The following is a 25,087-nucleotide window of genomic DNA, read 5'->3' as shown; positions in this document are numbered from 1 at the left end:
GCTCGCCTCTCACAAGCCTGCCGCCGCGCCCCACCGAGTGGCAAATCCAAGGCAAAACCTCCCATGCATAAATGGCCTCTTTCTTTTTCTGTCTCCCTCTGTCCTTTTCTTTCTCTCCCTTGCTCCATTTCTTTCTCCCTTTCTCTCTCTTTTTCTTTATTTCTCTCCCTCCCTTCCTTCCCTTTTCCCCTCCCTTCCCTTCTTTCCTTCCTTCCTTCCTTCTTTCCCTCCAGCGGCTTCTCCGGCACCCTCTGGGACTGTGCGGGCGGAGGGGCGTGCAGTCCTATTCCACCTTTGAAGTGCCCACAAGCCATCCTCCAAACACCTTTCCATTTGTCTTGATATGTAGAGAGAAAAGACTAAGGAACTAGTTGCCAATCTCCAGGTACTAGCTGGAGATCTGCTATTACAGGTGATCTCCAACCAATAGAGATCATTTCCCCTGGAAAAAATTGCCACTTTGGCAATTGGACTCTATGGCACTGAAGTCCTTCCCCAAACCCCATCCTCCTCAGGCGCCACCCCAAAAACCTCCCACTCATGGTGAAGAGGAACTTGGCAACCCTAGCCTCTCCCTCTGGGCCCCCTCTGGGGGTGGTATTCAGGTTACATTGCCACATTAGCACTCGGCAATAAATAAGTGGGTTTTTGGTTGCAGTTTGGGCACTCGGTCTCTAAAAGGTTCGCCATCACTGGCCTAGAGCATCCCTGATAAGTGTTTGTCCAGCCTCTGCTTAAAGACTGCCAGTGAGGGGGAGCTCCCCACCTCCCTAGGTAGCCGATTCCACTGTCGAACAATTACTGTAAAAAACCTTTTCCTAATATCCAGCTGGTACCTTTCCTCCGGCATTTTAAACCCATTATTGCAGTCCAATCCTCTGCTGCCAACAGGAACAGCTCCCTACCCTCCTCTGACAGTCCTTCAAATACTCAAAAAGAGCAATCATGTCCCCCCTCGACCTCCTCTTTTCCAGACCAGACTAAACATTCCCAACTCCCTCAGACTTTCCTTGTAGGGCTTGGTCTCCAGGCCCCTGATCATCCTCTTCGCTCTCCTCTGCACCCGCTCCATTCTGTCCACATCCTTTTTTAAATGAGGCCTCCAGAACTGCACACAATGTAAATTATTAGAGGATGAACACAACACATGAAGCTGCCTTCTACTGAATCAGACCCTCGGTCCATCAAAGTCAGTATTGTCTACTCAGACCGGCGGCGGCTCTCCAGGGTCTCCGGCAGAGGTATTTCACATCACCTCCTCGCCTAGTCCCTTTAACTGGAGACGCCAGGAATCAAACCTGGGACCCTTCTGCGTGTCAAGCAGATGCTCTACCACTGAGCCACAGCCCCTCCCCACGCTGGCACACAATGAGATTTCGGGAATGGTCATTGCTGTTCTAATCTTATAGGCAACTCTTATCGAGTTATCCTCAGATTTGTAGCCAATCCTCCCTCTAAGGCTGGTGTCTCTCAGCAGCCACGATGTCCCTGTTTTTACCTGTGAGATGCCAGTGGGGATGGCAGTACTGACCTGTTAGAGCGATGGCAGCCGAAGACCTCTGGAGAAAAAGCTCCTCCGCCGGTTATTCTGGCTTCCGAAGAAGGAGCTTTGCCGCTGCGGTTGGGGAAACACGGGACCCGCCGCACGCGCGAGCCTTGGCACATGCTGCCCTGGTAGAACGATGGCCGCGGTCAAAAGTACGCAGGAGAGCAAGGCATCGCATGCCAGCATCCTCAAATAATTTACACGGTCAGTAAGACACAGCAGTACCTTGACCTTCGGGACTTTGCCTCTCCTTCCCTTTTCGCCCACATTTTATGGGGTGTGTGCGTATAACAGGAACTAATAGGATCCTGCCTCCCGAGAGCTGGGGAAAAAACCCTCCGAGCTATGCATTCAACAGTCGCATGTCCATTAGCGACAGATTCAGGACAGGCCTAAGAAAGTGCCGCTTGACATGGTGTATTCTAATGTGCAGCTGGACACTTTGGTCATCTTTGGAGGGCCTGCTTTGGGTGTGCCCACCTTCTGAGATGAGGAAGGTGCCAAACTGGGAGAGGGCCTTCTTGGTGTTGGCACCAAAGTTCTGGAACTCTCTCCCCAGGGCGATTCGCTTGTCCCCTTCTGTTGCTGGCTGTGGGAGACTTTGTGGGAGACTTTGGGAGAAAACACATGGGAGTTTTTGCCTTGGATTTGCCATTCTCTAAATGCACATTTTCCCCACCTGAAATCTCAGAACTCTGCATGGGGGCTTATTGTTGAGTTCTGAGAATTTGGCTGGGGGAAAGGTGCATTTAGAGAGTGCCAAACCCAAGGCAAAACCTCCCTTTTTCGCCCTTTGTTTAGGCTTGGCGTTCCCTCAGTGAGCCTCTCCTTCCTCCCCGATGTTTTAACTGCTGCTGTTTTCTTTTGTGCCTGTTTTAAGCTCTGGGTTTAACTTGTTTTAATGACGGATTTGTGTGTTGGATGTAATGGCTTTTGAGATTTTAATTTGCATGTTTGTTGTTCGCTGCCTTTGTAGCCCTATGGGGACCGAAAAACAGGGTTGGGGTAAAAATCACGTTGTTCGTAATAAAAATACTGATGATAACAATAGCAACGACAATAATAATTGCATACACTGGAAAAATATGTAAGCATTGTGGAAAGGAAGGGTTGGGCCCTGTAACGCCCTACTGTAAAGCTGGATCCTGTGTGATCATCTTCTTGAGGTTCTTCCTTCATGGGGAAAAGACTTCCTGCAGTGGAGAAAATCTTCTTCTGGTGGCAAAAAGTCTTTCTTTCTTTCTTTGAAGGATTCTCTGTTGGAGGAAGACTTCGTGGAAGGGGGTAGAAGGATCCAACATTGTCTCTGTTGCTTTGTGCTGGCCAATGGCCATAACAATAAATGTATGATCCAACATTGTAGAAGGGAGTCATAGGATTGACTCCTAAGTGCTTGGTCTATGATGGTTGTTTCTTAACATAAGAACATAAGAGAAGCCACGCTGGAGCAGACCAAGGCCCATCAAGTCCAGCAGTCTGTTTACACACCGTCCAACCAGGTGCCACAAACAAGACAACTTCAGCAACGTTCTCCTGCCTGTGTTCCACAGCACGTAATATAATGGGCATGGTCCTCTGATCTTGGAGAGAATGGGTATGCATCATGACTAGTATTCATTTTGTCTAGTAGCCATGAGTAACCCTCTCCTCCATGAACATGCCCACTCCCCTCTTCAAGCCTTCCAATTTGGCAGCCCTCACCCCATCCTGGGGCAGGGAGTTCCACAATTTCTGCTGCCAGAAAATAGCTTTAAACGCCGGTTAGACAGGTTCACGGAGCGTGTATCTGTATCAATGCATGCATAAGTGCTGTGAAGTCAAAACTGATGTATGGCAACCCCAGCAAGGGGCTTTCAAGGCAAGTGGAGAAGCAGAGGTGGTTTGCCATGGCCTGCCTCTGCAGAGTCCTCCTTGGTGGTCTCCCTTCCAAGTCTCGACCCTGCTTAGCTTCTGAGATCTGAGATGCTGCCTTCCTTCCTCCAGCCTGTTTTATTTTGTATGAATTTTATGCCATCCTAAATGTTTAGCGGCCTTCAGTTTGCAGGATCTGAGCAGGGCTGTCAAAGGTAGGACATTTTGGAGGACTTTCATTCATAGGGTCGCCATGAGTCGGAAGCGACTTGACGGCACTTAACGCACACACATGTTATCGATGCTACAGGGATGCTGTAGCCGGTTTCGACCACCAGGTGGCGGTCGTGCTCCATCGTTTCCCCCCCAGGTACTTTTAAAGGCTTCTTGCTTCAAAAGTATTTACAGCGCGATCCTAAAGAGATTTCCGTGGGTTTAGACTGGAGCGACTCTGCATAGGATTGCGCCACTAGTCTCAGCTCTTAACCTGAGACAAGAAACCCAAATTCTGGGTGAGGTCGCGACTGATGCCATTCAATTTCTGACCAAAATTCCTGCCTTGCCAACTCGGGTTTGAAACGTCTACCCAAATGCATCTGGTTGAGGGTTTTCATAATATTATTTCATGCAAAGTTGGCCACGCTTGAATCCAGTTCTTCAATAATCGCCACAAAGCCCTCGTTCTTCCAGCCAATTTACTTTGCATGAATTTTATTGGCGTCCTAAATGTGGAGACCCTGTGTGTGTGTGTGTGTGTGTGTGTGTGTGTGTATGTGTGTGTGTGTGTGTGTGTGTGTTAAGTGCCGTCAAGTCGCTTCTGACTCATGGCGACCCTATGAATCAATGTCCTCCAAAATGTCCTATCTTTGACAGCCTTGTTCAGATCTTGCAAATTGAGGGCTGTGGCTGGTGGAGACCCTACAGGGATGCTGTAGCCGATTGCCTCCTGTTTTCCCAGATAATTGGAAAGTCTTGTTCTTTCTTACAGTGCAATCCCAAAGAGACTTATTCCAGATTAAGTCCATTGATTTCAGTGGGTTTAGACTGGAGTAACTCTGCACCATTGATTTCAGTGGGTTTAGACTGGAGTAACTCTGCACAGGATTGCAGTGTTCTTGAACTCCATTGCAAACACAACACCATTGCAGTCAATAAGACTTTGTGTTGTTCTTAGCTAGAAAATATACAAGGCTAGGATCACGGGGAAATGTTCCTTCATCTGAGCAGGTGAAACCTACGGTGTACAAAAACGAATGCCATCCTGTGTCTTTGAGCCACCACAAGCCTCTTTGCTGTTTCATGCGCAGGTGTGATTACTTTGGCACGCAGAACCTGGAGATAATTGATGACTGCTGGAGGGGTGGAGACATATTGCCTCTATCCGGCACAGCTGTGAACGCAGGCAGAGGTGCAGTAATGTGCTGAGTTGCACCCAGCCTGCAATTTGACAGGATTGCAGTGGGGTTGTGGTCGAGGGCATTGGTCAGGAGGGCGCTTTCTTTCCAGCGTGGTGTAGTGGTTAAGAGTGGCGATTTGGAGTGGTGGAGTCTGATCTGGAGGACCGGGTATGATTCCCCGCTCCTCCACATGAGCGGCGGAGGCTAATCTGGTGAACTAGATTTGTTTCCCCGCTCCTCCACACAAAGCCAGCTAGGTGACCTTGGGCTAGTCACAGCTCTCTCAGCCCCACCTACCCCACAGGGTGTCTGCTGTGGGGAGGGGAAGAGAAGGTGATTGTAAGCCGGTTTGAGTCTTCCTTAAGTGGCAGAGAAAGTCAGCATATAAAAACCAACTCTTCTTCTTCTTTTTTAGAAGACAAGATTTAAAAAAGGTAAAGGTCCCCTGTGCAAGCACCGGGTTTAATAAGTGATAAAAATGTACAAAAATATTAAAATCAGAAAGGTTTTAGAATCTGTACTACAGTAGTCAATACTCCTCATTGTATAGGGCAGCTAGAACTTATCAAGGCTGGTCAGAGGCTATTTACAGTACAAAGGAAAAAGAACAGACAGAAAGAGACCAAGTTCTTAACATCAGGTCCACATTTCTCTTAAAAGAAAAGTATTATGTCAACATTGATTTTTCTAGACAAGAGTATTGCAACTGCTTCTCAAAATCTGGTGGTACATTCTGACCAAAGTCCTTAAGGCATTGCCTGCCTCCGCATTACGATCCTGGTATTCCTTGGAGGTCTCCCATCCAAATACTAGCCAGGGTCAGGGCTGAGAGTGTGTGACTGGCCCAAGGTCACCCAGCAAGTATCCAACGCAGAGTGGGGATTCAAACCTGAGTTTCCCAGATCCTACTCCGACACCTTAACCACTACACCACACTGGCTCTCGGCTCTTACTTACAAGTCCATATTCCAGTTTTTTGGGGTGGTGTTGAAGTACCCCCAGCTGGCAGCGTTCTGGACAGACATCCACGGCTGTTCCTGACCACACAGCATGCTGACCACGTAATCCTGGATGGTTCCAGCAACATCGTAACGTGTCAAGAAATCTGGGCTAGCCAAAGGATGACAGGACGATAATGGAGACTGGTTAGAGCAACGAGAAAGACCTCCGGGTTCTCTGGGCTGCTCTTTTCCAAAAGGGAGAAACCTCTAGGGCAGTGGCTTCCTCGGTTCTAAATGTCACCTTTTCTTAACAGGCATGTGACAATACATCAGCGATGTTGTAATTTACAGCCCTCCGCTAAGAGTAACTGGCTGAAAGAGGCAAAATTAGGCTGCTGGCAGACATGGTGGGGTTCTGTGCATATGGGGGGGGGGGGGACTCTCCAAGTAGGCAGAAAAATATAACTTTGTAAATTAACAAAAAGTAAAAAGAACACTTGCAATAAATTTACGGTCTAGTTTTGCGATTTTCTGTTTATCAGCAGATTAATGCTGAAATGATGCCCTCTGCCAAATTTTTTACATCTATTGTAATAAAAAACAGTCACTCTATTATTACATCAGCACAATTGAGTGCCTTTTATAAGCAAAAGCCTTCCAGGGTCAGGCGGGCGCTTTCCTCCAGAATGATTGCCCTTTTTCTATGTGCGAGCTGGTTCTGATTTGCGTGACCCCGGTTGTTGCACTGGTCGTGGTTTAAGGTTATACCGTTTTTATTGCATAGTTTTTGGGTTATTTTGTAATCCGCCATGAGTCTCAGTAAGAAAGGAAGACTTAGAAGCACTGATTTATTTAGACTATTTCCATGCCACTTCTCCAGAGTCCTGTTCAAAGCCCTGTTCTCCAGAGTCCTCTTCAGAAATAGGTAAAGGAGGAGGGTGGGTCTCATTTTGAACTGTTGACAGATTAGAACGGAGGTTCTTTGTACGTAAACGGGCAGCCACGGCTAGGCTTTTCTCCATTCCTGGATCCGTAAGACGTTCCTTTGGATTTTCCCCGCAACGGTTTTGGGCAGCTCTTGGACAAACTCCACCTGTATGTGCGAAGTGAAAAGCTTAGTTCTTTGTTCTTTGTAAACGTTCTTTTGATGCGAGCAGGACTTTTGGAAAAAATAGCTTCTAATCAGCAATAGGGAGGCTTTCAGAGATCTCACCTGAGGGGCTTCAACCTGGAAATCCCCCACCTGCTTTAATTTCTCCCTTGTGCAAATCCAACCCCATCGCCTGCATGCCAAAAATGTGGTCAGCGGTATCCATGGCTCAGAAAATTCACGTGATGTATACTTAACCAGGCCTGTGCTGGCTTTAAAAGAGGGTGAGACAAATTAATGGAGGAGAGGTCCCTCGGGGGGCTGTTAGCTATGGGGACTATATGGAACTTCTGTGTGCAGAAGGCGGGGGGAGACGATGGCTCTATGCCCTCGCTCTGTTGGCCTTCCAGGCAACCTAGTCTATCAGCGTAGGAAACCGGGATGCTGGATTTGGTGGACACTTCGCTCGGATCCATTACGGCTCTTACTATATTCTTGGTTTCTCAATGAGGGTGCACATAGCTTTTATGGGGAAATCATATAATCATAGAGTTGGAAGGGACCACCTGGGTCATCTAGTCCAACCCCCTGCACAATGCAGGAAATTCACAACTACCTCACCCCCCCCGCACCCCCAGTGACCAGAAGATGGCCAAGATGCCCTCCCTCTCATCATCTGTCTAAGGTCATAGAATCAGCATTGCTGTCAGATGGCCATCTAGCCTCTGCTTAAAGAACTCCAGGGAAGGAGAGCTCACCACCTCCCAAGGAAGCCTGTTCCGCTGAGGAACTGCTCCAACTGTTAGAAAATTCTTCCTAATGTCTAGACGGAAACTCTTTTGATTTGATTTCAACCCGTTGGTTCTGGTCCGACCTTCTGGGGCAACAGAAAACAACTCGGCACCCTCCTCTCTATGACAGCCCTTCAAGTACTTGAAGATGGTTATCATATCCCCTCTCAGTCTTCTCCTCTTCATGCAAAGAGAGCAATATGAAAATGAAGAGTCATGGGTTTTGATTCGGATGCAAAATAGAAAAGGGAGTTTTGCAGGTCAAGATGACAGGAAGGAGAAATTTGAAATCAGCCCTAACGTAAGGGCAGCAGCAGCGGGAAGAGACAGCCGGCCCCAAATGTTTCCAACTCAGCCCTGTCTGCTGAAGACGCGTCTCGTTCGTTTGATAAGGAAGCTTGATGGCAACAGTTTGGTTTTGCAGATGGGGGGGGGGACTGTGCTCCAGTTAGACTGGGAAGATACCTGCCTTTCGAGGATATTTGTAGGGAGCAGTGATTCGTTTCACGTGATCCTGAAGCTCCCGGGTTAGTTTCTCCCGATCGTGTGTCAGAAAAGCAGGCGACAGAACGACAAAGGCTTTCACCACCTAGAAGATGGGAAAAGAGAGGCGTGGAGGACTTAGAGGAAGCGGAGCTCAAGCCAGAACGGAGGCCTTGCCTTCGCAGCCTCCATATTAAAAGGCAAACGTTTCAGTCTCATGGGCCATTTATGCAGGGTCAATTTTGATGCTCGCTCAAAGCTTTTTTAAAAATGCGACCTTTAAAATGCCTATTCACGGTCCCGATGCAAAAGGAGAGATTCCAGACCCCCACTCGTCTGCTTCTTCGTTCCTTCCATTAGCAACTGCCGTTTGCCTAGCTAACGCGAGGCTGTGATTTTGCATGCTTCCTTGAGGGGATTCTTCGAGGCAGGGTGGAGCAAACACAAGAGGTCGCGTTAAAGGGGCTCTTAAGAAATGCGAAGCAGGTATGCGCCGGCTTCACAGTCACTTCCTGAACGACGGTTCAGCATGAAAAACTCAAACATTACCAAGCATAAATGGCCAGTGTGTTCCATGCCGGTGTGTCTGAGTTTAAAGAATGTTTTGAATGTCCCTGTACCTCTCCTCTGATGGGGTCTGGGCTGCTGACGACAGCCGATTCTGCCACGGCCGGGTGTTCGATCAGGGCGCTTTCCACCTCAAACGGGCCGATGCGATACCTAAGAGAGAACAGATTCAGTCTGGGTAAATGCTGCGCAAACCAGTCCTCCTGAGAAGCGAACTTGATGGCCCCATATCTATCAGTGCAGCCACTCTGAGATGGTAGTAGTAGCGGCCGGCCTAGGGATGCCAAAAACTTAGTTGGTCAAATGAAATGAAAAGGGCCCTTCAAGCAACCCAGCAAGCACTGAGCATGCTTGTTGCCCTCCGCAAGAAAGTTGAGGTCAGTTGAGCATTTATTAAAGTTGGGATGGGGGAGATAGTGATGGGAGGGGAAATTTTAGGATGCTTGAACTCTTAATAGCTTAAAGCAGGGGTCTCCAGCATGGTGCCCGTGGGTGCCGTGGCACCTGCCGACACCTTTTCTGGAGCCCGCTACGTGTTTTGAGGAAGTGCCCCATTTCTCCTCGAGAGCATAAGAGGAGCTCTAGTGGATCGGACTGCAAGTTAATCTAATCCAGCATCCTGTTTCCCAGGTGGCCAGCCAGGCACCTTAGAAGGCCCACAAGCAGAGAAGGACAGAGGCTAAAGCCTGTGCCTGTTGCTTCCTGGCCACTGATATTCAGAGGTATACTGCCTCTAAACATGGAAGTTCCGTTTTCCAGAAGTGCAGAAATGTTGCAGCGCTGTGCTACAGGGACATTTCTTAGTCATTTATCGGCCTCCCCCAGATCCCTCGTGGGCTCTCAACTTGTGGCTGTCTAAACGGCGCTCCTTTTGTTGTTGAATCTGTAGAAATCTGCGGGAAGAGGGCCCTACCCGGCAGAATTGATGACGTCGTCCGACCTTCCGACAAACCAAAAGTAGCCGTCTTCATCCATGATCCCTCTGTCTCCGGTGATATAAAAGCTTCCCCGCTGGCTGGCTGCAGTTTTCTCAGGGTTATCCTGGCAAGACAAGGAACCGAGATGGGGCAGAATTCTAAGCAGGTGATTTCTGTTTTGCAAATAGTGCACCCAAGTAAATCCAAGGCACTCTATTTTTTTTTGAAGCCGCATGCTAGTAGGCATCTACCTGGATGCCAGGTATGATCAGAGAGCAAGCATGGTGTAGTGGTTAAGAGCGGTGGATTCTGATCTGGAGAACCGGGTTTGATTCCCCACTCCTCCGCAGGAGCGGCGGAGGCTAATCTGGTGAACTGGGTTTGTTTCCCCGCTCCTACACACGAAGCCAGCTGGGTGACCTTGGGCAAGTCACAGCTCTGTTAGAGCTCTCTACCTCACAGGGTGTCTGTTGTGGGGAGGGGAAGGGAAGGCGATTGTAAGCCGGTTTGAGTCTCCCTTAAGTGGTAGAGAAAGGCAGCATATAAAAACCTCCTCCCCCTCCTCCCCCCCCCAAGCTACATAGTTCTGGAGCTAGTCAGTGATGAAAAGGGAGGTCTCTTTGGTGTCCTAGATATGCCAGCTCTGAGTTCCACGATGGAAGACAGGCAGGACAAAAATATTGTCAAGAAACATGGGGCCAGATGTAGATTCCAGTGGTAGATCACATGACCACCCCCATGGCCCATTCCTGGCATCTCCACTTAAAGCACTGCAGGAGGTCTTGAAAGAGACCTGCTCTGCTAGAGGCCATGGCGAGTCGCTGCTGGTCACTAGCTGGTCACTAGCTGTTTCCCAGCTAGATGCCCCAGCTGTTTGTCTAAAGCAGCTTCCTACGGTCCCGTGACCATCAGCACTACATCCTCACCGGCAGTTTGGTGCAATTTGCAGTTCTGCAGATGAAGTGAGCCAGACTTGTTTCGACATAGGTGGATCCAGGACACACATTCTTGTTCTTCAGAACTCTGACTTTTATGCGAATGCCAACTGATGCAAATTTTATCGATCACTAGTATGATTAATGGACTAAGCTGTCTTTAAGTGTGTGGGGGGTGGGGAGGCAGCCCTTAATTCAACGCCTGTGAAACTGTCAAGTGGATTCTTATGCAGAGTGGAAATCAGTGTGCTTAGAATTGAGTAACTCTTCATTGCAGCGCGCTCCAAATGGCTGTCACTTTAATTATAATTACCAGATACTGTGAAAAGAAACAAAATGGCCTCTTGGGATGGATTTGGATGGCAATATCCCCTTCTTCTCCTGGGGGCCGAACGTCGCCATGTTCGTCTACGATCTGGGGAAATGGATGCAGATGTTATTTTCACTGACTGGTGTTGATGCTTTAACATTCATGTGTAGCATTAAAATCAATGACACACACTGAGGGATGCTGGGGCAGTGCTTAATGGCTCCCACTAAGTTCTGTGGAACCAAGGAAACCATATGTCACAGCCAATTCCCAGGCTTTTGTTGCTCACTAGGGTCACACCAAGGGATGAATTCCACAGCGGGGAACTATGTAGATGTCTGTTGGCTCAGTTCTTAATAGTTCATGTTAGGCTTTGCGGCACAAAGAAAATGGACAGATCAACCGAGAAACATTTGGAAGTGAATGCAAAGAGAGCCAGCGTGGTGTAGTGGCTAAGAACGGTGGTTTGGAGCAGTGGACTCTAATCTGGAGAACCAGGTTTGATTCCCCACTCCTCCACGTGAGCGGCGGAGGCTAATCTGGAGAACCTCACTCCTACACAGGAAACCAGCTGGGTGTCCTTGGGCTAGTCACAGCTCTCTTGGAGCTCTCTCAGCCCCACCTACCTCGGAGGGTGTCTATTGTGGGGAGGGGAAAGGAAGGTGATTGTAAGCCGGCTTGATTCTTCCTTAAGTGGTAGAGAAAGTCAGCATATAAAAACCAACTCTTCTTCTTCAAAGTGCCCTACTCGTGGACTTCCTAGAGATTTTGTGCAATACCGTAGACGCACCTGCCTTTCATGAACACCCATCGTCCCAGTGGTTTGACATTTTGCTAGGGACAGGGAAGCAACGGGACAAATGGCGCACTTTCCTGCCAGTCTTCATTGACGGCTGTATGGGAAATGTCTCCTCGTACCTGAACATTATACGGTGGAGATGCCTTGCCCATGGAGCCCGATTTAATCTCCATCCCTTTGACGTTACCGCAGATTGTGACCTGCAAGAGAGACCAGCAATCAAGAGGAGGCTGGGGCTGGTTTTGTCTCCACGTCTGTTTCATGGCCTGCACAGACAGCAAATGCGGCAACCCCTGAATGTGAGCAGACTCTACTTGAATAAATGTAAGTTTTACTTTTTGATTATATACTCCTTGGGAGATTTATTTACTGCACTCAATATCACGCTTCTATGACTGGGCGAACATTAAGCAAATATCCCAATAGCAAACATATTCTGCACGGGCCTAGGAGATGTTGGTGAGATTTGCTAGAGTCGGGACGCCTGCTAGAGTGGAGAAGGATTCGAGTGCTGCCAGACCTAGAGGAGGGGCTGTGGCTCAGTGGTAGAGCATCTTCTTGACATGCAGAAGGGATCCAGGTTCAATCCCCGGCATCTCCAGTTAAAGGGACTAGGCAAGCAGGTGATGGGAAAGACCTCTGCCTGAGACCCCGGAGAGCCACTGCCAGTCTGAGTAGACAATACTGACTTTGATGGACCAAGGGTCTGATTCAGTAGAAGGCAGCTTCATATATGTTCACCTCCTCCACTGCCCAGTCTGAAGAAGTGAGCTGTAGATAACGAAAGCTCATACCCTGCCAAAAAGTTTGTTTGTCTTTAAGGCGCTACTTGGACTCTGGCTCTTTTCTGCTGTTGTTGACAGACTAACACAGCTACCCATCCTATAGTATGTATGCTCCCAGGTGGGATTAAAACAAGGGAGACCCAGCTTCAAATCCTTAGCTATGAACACATGAAGCTGCCTTATACTTAATAAGACCCATGGTCCATTAAATTCAGTATTGTCTACTCAGACTGGCAGCAGCTCTCCAGGGTCTCAGGCAGAGGCCTTTCCCATCACCTACCTGCCCAGGCCCTTTAACTGGAGATGCCGGGGATTGAACCTGGGACCTTCTGCATGCCAAGCAGAGGCTCTACCGCGCTTACTGGGTGGCCAGTCACAATCACTCTCTCTCTCTCTCAGCCTCCCCTACTTCGCACTGTTGTTGGGAGGGTAGGATGGAGGGGGAGTACTTCAGTCATATGGCCGCACAGAAGCGGCGCCAATAGTGGCTCTGTGGGGCTATTTTACGAGGAGAAAAGCCGGGCCAGAGGGAACGGCTGCAGCTGCTTCTGCCAACCACCCCAATCGTGAGGAGGAAAAGAGACGTGTGAGTCTGGGAGGCGCAAAACTCTCCCTGTGCGACTGATCCAAAGGCCTCAGGTTGCCGTTTGACAATCGCAAGTACTTTGGAAGACGTCAACTCAGTGGCGTGCACTCACTCTGTATCGAGACGCCCCATCGATGTGCAACATCTGTTTAAAAGCTTGCACAAAACAGGGCAAGCGCAGAGGGACTGCCCTGCGACCCCACCCTGGGAGAGCGAGGGCTGACATACCGTCTCAGTTTGACCGTATCCTTCGTAGATCTCCAGGCCTGTCTTGGCTTTCCAGCGTTCCCTGACGTCGGGGTTGAGGGGTTCTCCTCCCGTCATGCAGTGCTGGAGGCTCTTGAATCGGTAGCTTGCAAGGGAAAGGTGGCAGTCAGTAACCCCACAGCACCACAGAACAGAAGGCTGGCTGACGACTGGCGATCTCTCTTAGATTGCTCGAGATGGCGTGTGCCCATTAAACATCATCAGCCACAATATGAAAGTTGTGATGCCATCACTTCTGCATTATGGGATCACAGCGAGCTCTGATTCTGTGGAAGGCAGCATGAGATTCTTTCCTTGGCATAATTATTTGAGCGATAGTACAAATGCATAAATAGTCTAGGGGGCACGTTCACCAAATCTCAATTCCTGTATCGAGTTTTCTCTTGCTTTCATTCCCCCCACCCCCCAGGTGTACCCAATGAAAACTGCTGTATCCACCTGAAAGGAAGGCAACCCCGAAGGTAAGATGACCCTCCCAAAAATCATTACGCTGCTCCCCCGAAATAATAAGACTTGACATAATGGTATCTGGTATACAAATGCAAGACTCCCCCCTTTTTTTGGAGGGTAGACAAACGTAAGACTCCTCCTTGTACATGGGGGGACGGGACTTCATGTTGCATTGGACTAAACTGAAGGTTTTTAAGTTAGATGGCCATCTGTTAGCAATGCTGATTCTATGACAGGGAGTTCATGAGAGGGAGGGCATCTTGACCATCTTCTGGGCATGGAGTAGGGGTCACTGGGGTGGGTGGGAGGGGGAGGTAGTTGTGAATTCCCCGCATTGTGCAGAGGGTTGGACTAGATGACCCTGGGGGCCCCTTCCAACTCTATGATTCTATGAAATACGGTACCTGTTGCTATCATGCTGAACCAGCATACGGTACGCTGTCGGAGCCGTGCAGAAAGTGGTAATCGGATACCTTGACAGGGTCTGTATGACAGGGGGAAACACAAACGTCAGCATCATGCAAGGGCCACCATGCAGCTTTGCAGCTGTGCATTTGCTGAGCATGAGGCATGGGCGGCTTTTAACTGGGTGCATCCCAGGCCTGAAATAGACTGAGGACCAAGAGACTCGGAAAAGGTTTTCTACCGGGATCCAACCATAGGGAGCTGGTATCAGAGTCTGCTTTGGTAATGCAGTTGAAGCTGCCTGATAGTGAATCAGATCGATGGTTTACTGAGTGTCTGTAGCTCTCCAAGCTCTCCAAGGGTAGAGAGACTGGTCATGGTCCTTGCTTTTCAAGAGTATAAGAATATAAGAAAGGCCCTGCTGGATCAGACCAAGGCCCATCAAGTCCAGCAGTCTGTTCACACAGTGGCCAGCCAGGTGCCTCTAGGAAGCCCCCAAACAAGACGACTGCAGCAGTATTCTCCTGCCTGTGTTCCACAGCACCTAATATCATAGGCATGCTCCTCTGATACTGGAGAGAATACCGGTAGGTATGCATCATGACTAGTATCCGTTTTGACTCGTAGCCATAGATAGCCCTCTCCTCCATGAACATGTCCACTCCCCTCATCAAGCCTTCCAAGTTGGCAGCCATCACCACATAAGAACAGCCCTGGTGGATCAGACCAAGGTCCATCGAGTCCAGCAGTCTGTTCACACAGTGGCCAACCAGGTGCCTCTAGGAAGCCCACAAGCAAGGTGACTGCAGCAGCATTCTCCTGCCTGTGTTCCACGGCACCTAATAGAATAGGCATGCTCATCTGATCCTGGACAGAATAGGTCTGCATCATGACTAGTAGTCATGTTTACTAGTAGCCATGGATAGCCCGCTCCTCCATGGACATGTCCAGTCCCCTCTTAAGGCCTTCCAAGGTGGCAGCCATCACCACATCCTGGGGCAGGGAGCTCCACAATCGCTCTGCGCTTCACTAGCACATGCCCTCGGTCTGAACCGTTGTCCTTACATCCAGTATGACAGCAGGTTCAAATTGCAGCAAATGATGGACAAAGACGCACGACCCGTTCATCCAGGGGGCGAAGACACTGCTCCAGGCGGACTTCACCCACCCCGTGTCAGACGTGTTCCAGAAGACGGCTGAGGGGGTCAGTTTCATCCAGTGCCTGTACAGGGAAAAAGAAGGGTATCTGGAGTCACATTTCAGAGCCGGGCTGCAGGAGGCTCTGGGAGGAACCCCGGGAAAGAAGGGTGGGTACAAGGTAGAAAGGTGTACTCATTGATGAGTGTACTCATTGGGGAGGGGCCGTGGCTCAATGGAAGAGCCTCTGCCTGGCATGCAGAAGGCCCCAGGTTCAATCCCCGACATCTCCAGTGAAAGGGACTAGGCAGGTAGGTGATGGGAAAGACCCCTGCCTGAGACCCTGGAGAGCCGCTGCCAGACTGAGTAGACAGTACTGACCTTGATTGACCATGGATTCAGTATAAGGTGGCTTCATGTGTTCATGGCTTTACTTAGTTCAGGGGAGGGGCCGTGGCTCAGTGGTAGAGCATCTGCTTGGCATGCAGAAGGGTCCCCTGTTCAACCCCCGGCATCTCCAGTTAAAGGGACCAGGCAAGTAGATGATGTGAAAGACCCTGGAGAGCCTGAGACCCTGGAGAGTCGCTGCCGGTCAGAGTAGACAATACTGACTTTGATGGACCAAGGGTCTGATTCAGTAGAAGGCAGCTTCATGTGTTCATGTGAGCATCACGTCACTGAAATGGCAATTGCTTAACTCTGCTTTATAAATCATGCACAGTGCTTTCGATCCCATCTGGTCTTTCTGACCCACACTCTTTCATGTCAGTCTATCTCCCCAATCCATATAGGGATGCCAGCATCCAGGTGGGCCCTGGGGACTCCCAGGAATGGCAGCTCATCTCCAGACCACAGAGATCAGCTCCCCCTGGAGAAAATGGATACTTTGGAGGGTGGACCCTGTGGCATTGAGGTCCTTGCTCCCCCCCCAGGCTCCATCCACAAATCTCCAGGAGTTTCCCAATCTGGATCTGGTAATCCTTCCCCCCGCCCATCCCCTGCTGGTGGCCAGGAAAGACCTGGCAAGCCTAAATCCGTGACAAATGTCTGCACCATTCGCTGTGGACCTTACCTGCCAGTGGCCGTGAAGCCGATGCCGTAACTGCAGTGCGAATGCTCGACCATTTTGGGAGCTCCCGTGCTTCCGCTTGTGAAGTAGATGAGCATGGGTTCTCGGCTCTTGGTTTTGACGCAGTCGTGCTTGGCGGGCGCTGCTCTTAAAATCAAGCACATGTAGGCATTGCTATGTATCTGCCACCTCTCCTTCCCTGGAGGTTTTTAAGCAGAGGCTAGATGGCCATCTGTCAGCAATGCTGATTCTATGACCTTAGGCAAATGATGAGAGGGAGGGCATCTTGGCCATCTTCTGGGCATGGAGTAGGGATCACTGGGGGTGTGGGGGGGGGAAGGTAGTTGTGAATTTCCTGCATTGTGCAGGGGGTTGGACTAGATGTCCCTGGTGGTCCCTTCCAACTCTATGATTCTATGATTCCACATTGGCGAAGTTTTCATCAGGCTGCCTTTGGGGGGGTGGGTTTGTTCCCTTTAAAACCTCTGTCTTAAAATAAGTCTTGCGTTTGCTGGAGCAAAGAAAGGCGGAGTAGAAATATGGATCATTCATTTGGAAACAGAGGCCTCCACCACAGAAGTTGGGCTTGGACGTTCCCAGCATTATTTGATTGGCCCCGACCCCCCCCCATGACAGCCATTTTGTGGTTGGCCATTCTCCCCCCCCCCCACATTGGCAGCCAAGTCGCAGCCAACTTATGGCAACCCAGTAGGGTTTTCGAGGCCAAAGACGAACAGAGGTGGTTCGCCGTTGCTTTCCTCTGTATAGCAACCCTGGTGTTCCTCGGAGGTCTCCCATCCACTTACCAGGGCTGACCCTGCTCAGCTTCTGAGGTCTGACACTGAGAGATATACTGCATCTAGATTTGGAGGCTCCATTTAGCTAACATGGCTGTTAATAAGACATGCTCCCAATGTATGTATCTATGCATCTGAACCCTTCTTTAAAATCATCTAAGGCCAAACCCGAATAAGAAGCCAGGAGATCTATGATGTTCCTAGCATTTCTTAAAGGGCAACAGCAGGGGGAGGGAGGGGGGAGGGAAGGGAATTTAACCTTTCCATCTCAACATGTATAGCCTGGACCATACAGGTCGGGGGGGCGGTGCTTATGACCGGTCCTCAACCCCCTCCTCCAAACAACATTGAGATGATGGGTTTGTGGCCTGTATCTCTGCCCATTGCTGTGGCAATACCTACTGGAAGAGGTCCTCGAAGGTCAGCCACCCCTCTCTGCTGCCTTCGGACACAAGAAGTTTGGTTTTCAGAAAGCTGCATTCGGGCGCGACCAAGTCCACGGCGGGAGCCAGCGAGTCGGTGACCGCGATGCATTTGGCTTTAGAAGCCTGGAGCCTGTAGGAAAGGTCCTTAGCTGTCAGTTGGGACGTCCCTGGAATGAGGACGATGCCTGGAATAGAGGGAGGGGGTAAAGTGAGCCAAGAGCCAGATGTGCAGTCTCTGAGATATGGTGGCTGTGCGCAGGGCTTTCTCCTTCTCCCTTCAAAACTTAAGTGGCTGGTGTTAATTGGGGGGGGCGGGGGGGCTTACTTTCCGTGGATCTCTAAATCTAAACCGTCAGTTGCCAGTAGTTGGCTAACTGGAGGGGATTATCATACTGTGTCCCCGATTGAAGTCAAGGAGATTCTGTGTCAGGGGAGGGGCTGTGGCTCAGTGGTAGAGCATCTGCTTGGCATGCAGAAGGTCCCAGGTTCAATCCCAAGCATCTCCAGTTAAAGGGACTAGGCAAGGAGGTGATGTATAATGCCCCTGCCTGAGACCCTGGAGAGCTGCTGCCGGTCTGAGTAGACAATACTGACTTTGATGGACTGTGGGTCTGATTCAGTAGAAGGCAGATTCATGTGTTCATGTGTGTCGACGTCACACATGTCACCGAAGTCTGGCAAACACATTTGAGAGGCGGACATATCGTTCTTGTGAGCTGCCATTGCTTGTGGGCCCAATCCCTGGTCAGTTCCAGTCACCATCATTGTTTGGCACCTGACTTGAGTGCCAAGCTGAGCAGTTTGGTGGGTGTGTAGCCAGTGTGGTGTAGTGGTTAAAAGCGGTGGTTTGGAGCGGTGGACTCTGATCTGGAGAACCGGGTCTGATTCCCCACTCCTCCACATGAGGAGCGGAGGCTCATCTGGAGAACCAGGTTGGTTTCCTCACTTCTACACATGAAGCCAGCTGGGTGACCTTGGGCTAGTCACAGCTCTCTCAGCCTCACCTACCTCACAGGGTGTCTGTTGTGGGGAGGGGAAGGGAAGGTGGTTGTAAGCCAGTTTGAGTCTTCCTTAAGTGGTAGAGAAAGTCGGCAAATAAAAACCAACTCTTCTTCTTCTTCTCTACTGGTGGAAGAGCTGCAGGGCACATTACGGTGACGTCACAAGACTTGAGGTTTTTGTTTGAAGCAGCCGTAAGATGCTGTGATTTTGAGTGGAAATAGTAGTCGCGAGAAGATGCTTTACCCCGTGCCTCGCAATCTGGCCTCTGCTCCTAATCCCCCTTCTTAGTCCAAGCTTCTTTCTCCAAATGGAATACTTACTCTTGTATAATGACCCTTGCAAATGTGCATGGGTGGGGGAAGCAGCAGTCTTGTTTGTAGAGGTGCGGAATAGAAAAGTGGTTAGTCTGGCCTCCATTTCTCCACTCGAAATCACAGCCTCCACAGTGCAGCTTTTCATTTGTGAAACATTTTTGGGGGTTGGTAGCGCATACTTTGGATGCCCGTGTGTCCTTTGCCCCTTAAAGTGCATATAAACCCATTGAAGGTGTGTAGGAATTGCCTCCGGGTGTGTGCGTGTGGGAATCCAGGCCTTCCAGCTCTTGAGATTTGACAGTGGGGGAGATTTCTCTCACTCGCTCACCTGCCCGCATGCAAGCCACGGTCAGCAACCACCACTCCGGGACCCGAGGCAAAGCCGTGATAATTCTGTCTCCTCTTTGCAAGCCGCACGGGCCGGTCAGTAGATTGGCGGCTTTCCTGGACAGGACTCCCAACTCCTCGAAGCTCCATTTCACCTCTTCCTTCTGATCGCTGACCCACCAGAAGGCTGCGTTCTGAGGCTTTTCTCCATCCTAGTGGACAATTCAAGAAGTCCAGAAAATAAGATGGTTGGCCAGGTTTTTATTTTTAAAGAGCATGACCAAGGAACAGTGTTGTGTGCATCTGATTGGATTTTGTAATAGGGACAGCAAGAAGAAGAAGAAGAATTGGTTTTTATATGCCGACTTTCTCTGCCCTTTAAGGGAGAATCAAACCGGCTTACAATCACCTTCCCTTCCCCTCCCCACAACAGACACCCTGGGAGGTAGGTGGGGCTAGGAGAGCTGTGACTAGCCCAAGGTCACCCAGCTGGCTTCGTGTGTAAGAGTGGGGGAACAAATCCAGTCCACCCGATTAGCCTCCGCCGCTCATGTGGAGGAGTGGGGAGTCGAACCCGGTTCTCCAGATCAGAGTCCAGTGCTCCATGCGGGCTGAGGTCTATAGATGATAAATCTATTGGGTTGCCAGGGCCAGCAACCGGCAGGAAAACAAGGGGGAGGGGTGAAACATGGGGTGCGTGGCCATCAGCAATGGGGTAATGCCACATGTGGGGACAAGCCCATATCGGAACCACTGGAAGCTCTGAGAGCCAGCGTGGTGTCGTGGTTAAGAGCGTTGGACTCTGATCTGGAGAACCGGGTTTGATTCCCCACTCTTCCACCTGAGCGGCGGAGGCTAATCGGGTGAACTGGATTTGTTTCCCCACTCCTCCACGTGGGCAGGAAACGGAAGGTGGGGTGGGGAATCTCCCATTCCCACCAGGGGACTGGCAACCCGACAAAATCGCATACGCAACCAGTTTCCTATCAGCAAAGTTGCAGCTTCCCCAAAGCAAAAGAAGCGTCGTACCTTTTCCATTTGAGACCATTGGTCCAAAACATCGCTTGCAAAATTGAAATATTCGGGCACTTCCTGTTCATTCCGGTTTATAGCTTCATAGTATGAGACAATCGAAGAGGTGGAGCATCTCTTGGCTTGGTGGCGGAGGAGCAGGCGAGGGGACGGCAGAGTCCAGAAGAATTTTAAGAGAGTCTTCATGGCGCTAGCTCGTAAGACAATTTGAAAACTTTGATCGGCGTAGTTCCTCTGTAACAAATTTTAAAGATTTAATTATGACATGGAATGCGTGGCTATATTATACCTGTTCTCAAGGGTTGGCCTTGGCTTCCAAGGTTCAGTTTAAGGTTGTGGGGGTTTTTATCCTACTGTTCTTCCAAAGAACTCAGGAGAGGTGAACAGACATCTCCCCTCCCTCATTATATCCTCACAGCACCCCTGCTAGGAAGGCTGAGAGAAAGCGACTGGCCCAATGTCGCCTAGGGAGTGACATGGCAGGTGTGGATTTGAACCTGGGTCTTCCCGGTCATCCAACCTTCTAACCGCTGCACCACACAGCCTGTTTGTTTCCAGGCAGTTTTTATGCTTCGATGGACTCTGGACTATTTTTCATGGCGTGTGTTCGTATTGCTCATTTTATGTAGGTGTTTTTGCATTGTGTTGACTTTGTGAACTACCCCTAGGAGGTCTCTCAAGGGGTACCGCACAGAATTTTGAAATAAACAAATCATAAATGAAAAGAAACAAACTCAGGGACATCCGCTCATCCCTTGTATCTGCTTGTACTGTTTTCCGAGGGTGTACTAGTGGGCAAGCCATCACACAGATTCTCTTGAACGCATACTCTGATTCTGTTTTGCTGTGTTTTCATGCAGAGTAAGTTTTCCAGGCCATCAGATCTCAGAAAGGTAAGCAGGGTTAGTATTTGGATGGGAGACCACTGAGGAATGCCAGGGTTGTTGTGCAGAGGAAGAGGAAGAAGAAGAAGAGTTGGTTTTTATATGCCGACTTTCTCTACCACTTAAGGGAGACACCCTGAGAGACAGGTGGGGCTGAGACAGTATAACTAGCCCAAGGTCGCCCAGTTGGCTTTGTGTGTAGGAGCGGGAAAACGAATCCAGTTCACCAGATTAGCCTCCGCCGCTCATGTGGAGGAGTAGGGGGAATCAAACCCGGCTCTCCAGATCAGAGTCCACCGCTCCAAACCACTGCTCTTAAACCACTACACCACGCTGGCAAACCACCTCTGTGCATCTCTGGGCTTGCCATCAGTCGGCTGCGACGACGGCACTTGACACAGAAAAGTTTTTCAGGGTATTTGTTAGAAAGTTTAAGAGAGTCCTGGGGTGGGGGGTTCCAGTGTTTCTGAGATCAGCCATGCAATACTGAAAAAAAAGAGAAGGGAGAATGGAAGCAAGGATCACTCCTAGCATTAATGTTTTTGCATGTTTCTTTCTTTTATAAAAAAAGATTGCATTTGGTATGGAACGGGGTCAGACAAGCTCCCTCCATCCCGGCCCTCAGGGAACCCTAAATCTCAATTTTTTTGGTGAACCTTTGAGCTATTATAATGGGGTTGAGCAGGCGGGTGAGCAAAGTTTAGGCACTAGCAGAATTGTATATTGGGACAAAGACCAGCCTTGTGCGTCCGTCTTGAGCTTAACCAGAAGCGTTTCTTTGCAGGCCTGCCTATTGACTCAGATAAAGGGCTCTCAGCCGGGGATTTACCTCCATTGCAACATCAAGCAGCAGGGAAAGGGAAAACAGGAGCTTGAACAAATAACCTTGTCAGGCTTGCCTTCTCGTTGGTTAGGAGTCAGCCGAGAACCTGCGAGAGGAGCCGTCTTTTGGGGTGACTGTTCTTCTGGGTTGTTCTGACAGTGGGATCTGCTCAGACGGGCGGGCCTGAGGGTGCAGCAAAAGGTGACGGTGGTTCCTTCCCTTTCCGCCCGTCACCCCTGTGACGGACGGCCTCCAGCGCAGCTCTGCATTGACCCCCCCCTGGCATACCACTGCCCACACAGGGAGGAGGCAGATATTAAGTGGCATCAGCCAATGAGAGGCTGTGGAATCAGGGTGGGTGGGGAGAGTAAAGTCCAATGCAGGAAAACTCCATCGTTGCCTCCAACAGGGCTTGGGGAAGCAACGGAGAAACAGGGGAAACTACCAGGAAAATAGCAGATTGCGATGGGTGGCCGTGTTAGTCTGTCTGCAGCAGTAGAAAAGAGCCAGAGTCCAGCAGCACCGTAAAGACGCACAAAAATTTATGGCAGGGTTACGAGCTTTCGTGAGTCACAGTTATCCGAAGAAGGGAGCTGTGACTCATGACAGCGCCCGTGCCCCGCTGTAAATTTTGTGAGTCTTTAAGGTGCTTCTGGACTCCGGCTCTTTTCTACCGCAGGAGAATAACAGTTAGGTAGTCAGGCTTGAGCTCTGACCTTGATGGCCCGGGCTAGCCTGATCTCGCCAGATCTCAGAAGCTAAGCAGGGTCGGCCCTGGTTAGTATTTGGATGGGAGACCACTGAGGAAGACCAGGGTTGCTGGTCAGAGGAAGGCACTGGCAAACCACCTCTGTTAGTCTCTTGCTATGAAAACCCCAAAAAGGGGTCGCCATAAGTTGGCTGCGACTTGACGGCACTTTACACACACACACATTCAGACTTGGCTTGGTGAAGTAGAAGGACTCAGATATCTCGACAGGGTAGCTGCATAGTGCTCAGGGGCTGGGAAAGAGGCAGAAATGAACCAGGCGGCAGCCTGTTTAAAGACTCTTCGCTTTATTTTCTGGTGTGCTATGGCTGCCATAGATGGACAGATGGACACGCTGAGGCTTTTGCGATTATAGATCCATGGCCTCAGGAAGCCAGGTGATTTGTTTAGTAATGACAGTAGGTTTGGATGTGGGGTATATGTGGGGTTGCCCATGTTGGCTCTCGCCAGTCTTGGACACAGGTTTGGGGGAGGAAGAGAGATGATCCCGGTGTGGTGCGTTGTGTACCCAGAGGAAGAAGAAGAAGAACAGTTAGTTTTTATATGCCGACTTTCTCTTCCACTTAAGGCAGAATCAAACCGGCTTACAGTCACCTTCCCTTCCCCTCCCCACAACAGACACCCCGTGAGGTAGGTGGGGCGGAGAGAGCTCTATCAGAGCTGTGACTAGCCCAAGGTCACCCAGCTGGCTTCGTGTGTAGGAGTGGAGAAACAAATCCAGTTCACTAGATTAGCCTCCGCTGCTCATGTGGGGGAATCAAACCCAGTTCTCCAGATCAGAGTCCACCACTCCAAACCACCGCTCTTAACCACTACACCACGCTGGCTCATGTGCTGGGCTCATGGTGGTCAGGATACTCCCTGGCTGGCCTTGGGTATGGCCTTCTCGGTTGGACTCATCTCCCTTCACCAGACTCCACTGATTCGAGAACAGACAGCAACTGTAAAGCACACGGCTACTGTAAAGTGAAAGAAGGGAGAAAGAGCGAAGCTTTTGCCCCCAGTGAAAATCTGCAGCTATTCCATCTGTGCTCTGCCCCTGAATACCAGTGCTGGGGAAACGGTCGACAATAGAATCATAGAGTAGGAAGTGTCCATAGAGGCCATCTAGTCCAACCCCCCTGCTCAATGCAGGATCAGCCTACAGCATCCCTGAGGAGCGTTCGTCCAGCCGCTGCTCAAAGACTGCCAGTAAGTAGGATAGGTCTATCAGTGACTGTTAGCCGTATTGGTGAAGTGGAGCCTCCATGTAGAGAGGCAGTAACCCTCGGAAAACCATTGATTGGGGGACGCAACGGTGGAGTCTTTGGTGGCCACTGGGTCCCTGCTGGTAGGCTTTTCGAGGGACATCTTGGTTGGCCAGCATGAGAAACAAGACGCTGGACTAGATGGCCCAGTGGTCTGATCCAGTGCGGCCTCTCGGATGTTGGTAAACCTGTGGCAAACGGTGTGTGGGCCAGTTCCGCAGTTAATTGTAACCACCCTCCTAGCTAACTTCAGGTTTAAAGGGTAGTAGATAGAAAGGCAGACTTACTCAATAGTAAAGGAACAGAAGGAAGAGAGAGATCTCCTCATCCCTAAAAATTGTACTGGCTTCATGCACTTAACTGTTAAAGGGAGACATGATCGAGGTCTATAAAATTAAGCATGGTTTGGAGAGAGTGGGCAGGGAGAAGCTTTTCTCCCTCTCCCATAATACTAGAACGCAGGGTCATCTGCTGAAGCTGGAGGGTGAGGGATTCAAAACGGATACAAGGAAATATTTCTTTACACAACGCAGAGTTAAATTGTGGAACTCCCTGCCCCAGGATGTGGTGATGGCTGCCACCCTGGGAGGCTTTAAGAGGGGAGTGGACATGTTCATGGAAGAGAGGAGTATTCATGGCTACTAATCAAAATGAATACTAGTCATGATGCATGCCTATTCTCTCTAGGATCAGAGGAGCAGGCCTGTTATATCAGGTGCTGTGGAAGACAGGCGGGATAAATGCTGCTGCAGTCGTCTTGCTTGTGGGCTTCCTAGAGGCACCTGGTTGGCTGCTGGGTGAACAGACTGCTGCACTTGATGGGCCTGGGTCTGATCCAGCAGGGCTTTTTTATGTTCTTAGGTTCTTATCTCTTTTTGATGCTGCTGATCAAGCTAAGCTGGAGCCTAACACGGCCGCCAGCCTTCCCCTTGTTGTTCCTTTTCTCCAAAGAGCCGGCCAACATTTCAGAGGCGGCGGGAGGTCACCTTTGTTTGCAGCAAGGGCCCGCTCTCTGCATTGTGGTGTGGGAATGTTGCCACGTGTCTTATTGATAAGCCTGTGGCCACATTAGCAAGAGCTGGTCAGCTCCAGTTCCCTTTCTCCTCCCCTTATGGTGCCTAAGAAGGACTGGGAGACCAGG

General features: G+C 50.0%; 1 protein-coding gene across 1 annotated transcript; it reads right to left on the bottom strand.

Annotated features, from left to right (window-relative positions):
- Positions 1 to 6,741: 6,741 nt before the first annotated feature.
- LOC130492453 (acyl-coenzyme A synthetase ACSM5, mitochondrial-like) lies at positions 6,742 to 20,409 on the bottom strand. Its single transcript, XM_056866201.1, has 13 exons — positions 20,221 to 20,409; positions 19,193 to 19,403; positions 17,526 to 17,733; positions 16,330 to 16,473; positions 15,186 to 15,342; positions 14,120 to 14,199; positions 13,227 to 13,350; positions 11,747 to 11,827; positions 10,832 to 10,933; positions 9,580 to 9,707; positions 8,720 to 8,819; positions 8,086 to 8,205; positions 6,742 to 6,828 (listed from the first exon to the last, which is right to left on the bottom strand). The coding sequence occupies exons 1-13, from the start codon at positions 20,407 to 20,409 to the stop codon at positions 6,742 to 6,744; spliced, it is 1,731 nt and encodes a 576-aa protein (XP_056722179.1).
- Positions 20,410 to 25,087: the final 4,678 nt, after the last annotated feature.

The sequence above is a fragment of the Euleptes europaea genome, chromosome 21, assembly GCF_029931775.1.
Source record: "Euleptes europaea isolate rEulEur1 chromosome 21, rEulEur1.hap1, whole genome shotgun sequence".
NCBI lineage: Eukaryota > Metazoa > Chordata > Lepidosauria > Squamata > Sphaerodactylidae > Euleptes > Euleptes europaea.
This window is presented reverse-complemented; position numbering and strand designations above follow the sequence as displayed.